Genomic DNA, 3,276 nt, shown 5'->3' on the forward strand with positions numbered 1-3,276 from the left:
AGTTTCATTTTCGGGTCAATTACTTAGTTTGACGCCAATAAATATACATCCAAAAACTCGCTAAAACCCAAAACTCGAACTGTAATGAGGTACAAACAAAACATTTATTTATTTATATTGGTCTTTTAAATTGAATTTTTCAGTGAATCCAAGTGTGAATCCAAATGGATTCGTATTCATAGATGTGAATCAGAAATGATTTGGATTCATAGGTCTGAATCCGAATAGATTCGGATTCGGATTCATAGGTATGAATCCGAATTTCGTATTCGGATTCACATTAGCAAACATGAATCTATTCGAATTCACACTTGTGAATACGAATGTATTCGTATTCGGATTGACACGTTAAGGTGCTGTGAATCAAATTCGGATTCGGATTTACGAATACGAATCTGCCCATCTCTAGTGGGTGAACTCAGCCACGTGATTGATGTATGTGAGTGCTACTCTGTTTTCGTCGACAGTCCGTCACGTCAAAAAACTGGATGGACGGGACGGCCGGCCGTTAAGTGAACAGCACTTTACACACCACACACACAGACGAACGTGCACAGGATTTAATATTACAGATCGTAAAGGTTTAGGCGGGATCTAACCACTATCACTCTCCTTGTATCCACCCCCCGTTTGTGACACCCTGTATTATTTACTCTATGTTTCCATTCCTGTTAGATTCCGACATCCTCTTCCTACTGAGATTGGCACTCGAGAAAGTCGTTTACCTGCCTTCGTCCTACATTTACGACTTGTGGCGATGGAAAGTATTCAGCGGAGAAATTCCCCAAGAAGAGATGAACAAGCACTGGTGGAAGATGAGGTATTTTATCTTAGAGGAGGAATTAGTAAATGGAGGTGTCGCGAGGTCCAATTGGCCGCGAACATGAGAACATATGAAGAACACTTGGATATAAAACAAAATTCTTTTATTTACTATTTAGAAAATATAGACGTTGTACATCCTGCACCATCAGGCATGCAAGTAGGAGACAGAATCGAGCAAATAAGCGAACCGCTTTATAAATAATTTTTTTTGCTGCTGCCCACGCACTCTGTGGCTAAACTTTTCAGTCTCTATCTCTACTAATAATAAAGCTGAAAGTCTCTCTGTCCGGAGGATATCTGGATGTCTGTAGGATGTCTGGATGTGTGTGACGCGCATAGCGCCTAGACCGTTCCGGCCGATTTTCATGAAATTTGGCACAAAATTAGTTTGTAGCATGAGGTGTGCACCTCGAAGCGATTTTTCTAAAATTCGATGTGGTTCTTTTTCTATTCCAATTGTAAGAACACAGTTATCGTAAGATGGACGAGTAAACTACGAAATTATCAATAACGTGGAACCGTAACATGGGCACAAGCCAATTGGCTAGATTCGAAATTATCATAACGTGGAACCGCAACATGGGCACAAACCAATTGACGAGAAAATTCACCACACATTATTTGTAAATATACAGGCGAACCAAAAGACCTTTTAATTTTTCTATTACGGGCAAAGCCGTGCGGGTACCACTAGTATAAAATAAAATTGCATGCAAATTCGACTGAATATGCAAAAATTATAACTCCTCTACAGAGGGAGTAAGCCCAACTATTGGTTTAGCAAAAGCTGACCCAAAGATCGCAAGTCCCGTGACACAACAACAAAGAACGGTTGGCACGTTTTACGTGAAACAAGAGACAGGAACCCGATTTCTTCGAATGCTTTGCTTTAGAATCTATATCACGCGACTTGGGGGGGGGGGGGCTTTGCGAATGAAAGTCCCCCACTCCCTCCATTTTATCTCTTCTCAATGGTATTTATTCACGAATACACAGGTGTCTCAGTTAAGAGGTTCAAAACTTCAAAGAAGGGTAAGGTTCATCCTGACGACTTGGAAATCCCATGAGGTAACCTGTAGCAAAGGGATGAAAGTGGCAAAATTAAAAATTTGGAGATAACCAGTACAAACGGTAGGTGAACCCCTCCTCTGTCTTGGGACAATACTAGTAGCCCTGGTAGGTGCTGCTGTAAAGCATGATTTAAAAAAAAAATTCAATGAAAGCCTACCAAAAACGTAATCTTAATACGCGTTTTACTCAAAACTTGAAAATGTCCACTTGCATCCCTTTGCTTCTCACTGCATAATATAGCAATGCGGCGTTGGAAATGTTTTCCTGAAGCGGTGATGCACGTAGAAAACACTATCAGGAAAAGAGGCCGTAATTCAGGAATCTTTTTAGGTACATGGGTCTAAGTAAGTGTTTTTTCAACAGGTTGCAATACACACCTCACATCCTTGGGGCATTGGCACTCCGAACAGTTTGGAAAACTCCCAACATATTTCAAATTTCTCGGATCGAGAGAAAGTATTTCCGACTCCGCATTGCTATATTATTTCGATTCACCAGGATTTATCGTATCCCTCTTAGGAGATTTGAAACAGTTAACTGAGACACACCCTGTATCTTACTACTATTATAAATGCGAATTTTTGTATGGATGGATGTTTGTTACTCTTTCACGCAAAAACTACTGAACGGATTTTAATGAAACTTTACAATATTATAGCTTCACGCATCAGAATAACACATAGGGTAGTTTTCGTCCCGTTATGGGGGCAAAACCCGCCATAGGGGGTAATAAGACACGATTTTCATACGAATTCTCTAATATAGGAGTGAAAAAATGCTTGCACATATTAACATTTTATGTCCATCGAAAGCTCTGATTTTTCTTCTGAAGATGGCACCTGTTCGAAATTTCTAAGTAGAATAAAAAACGAGTTATAAGCTTTTTAGTTCCATGTTCGAAGGCTTTCTTTAACTCAATACAGTATTTAGTGTATCATCTTAACTCCCCGTCGATAGCTACAATAAAATTGTTTGTATCGTTGAATATTTTTGCTTTTCGTCTGACTGTTCAAGGCATTTCTCAAGTTAAATCTTAAATAACATTTTCGCACAAGATTGGCAAATAATAAATAGATTTGGCTGATTATTTTCCATTTTAATGTAACTTTGTATGCAATTAATGGGTTTATTTATTCATTTGTGTTGATTGGACACTAACTCATTATCAGAGCGACGAGCAGGAATCTCGCCAAATCTTTTTGCGGGCAGATTTCAATAGCTAAGGCAGATTTTTTCAACTGTCGCTGTTTTTGAAGCTGAAGACTACGTAATACTGTTTCTCGGTTTTCACCATGTAACCAAAATATCGCCATTAAAAGATTCTTTAAAACTTTTGTCAAATGTAAATAATCCGCCAACTAAATTAAGCAAATCCATAAG

At 38.8% G+C, this 3,276-nt stretch overlaps 1 protein-coding gene across 1 annotated transcript in view; it reads right to left on the reverse strand.

Annotated features, from left to right (window-relative positions):
- Nucleotides 1-2,101, reverse strand: part of LOC129216801 (uncharacterized) — a gene marked incomplete at its 5' end in the record, with an annotated part of 111,578 nt that extends 109,477 nt beyond the window's left edge. Inside the window, one exon of the mRNA XM_054851016.1 lies at nucleotides 2,090-2,101. Within this exon, the coding sequence (XP_054706991.1) occupies nucleotides 2,090-2,101 (12 nt within the window). The remainder of the gene's footprint in view (nucleotides 1-2,089) is intronic.
- Between the last annotated feature and the right edge of the window lie 1,175 nt (nucleotides 2,102-3,276).

This window comes from Uloborus diversus, chromosome 2, assembly GCF_026930045.1.
Source record: "Uloborus diversus isolate 005 chromosome 2, Udiv.v.3.1, whole genome shotgun sequence".
Lineage (NCBI taxonomy): Eukaryota > Metazoa > Arthropoda > Arachnida > Araneae > Uloboridae > Uloborus > Uloborus diversus.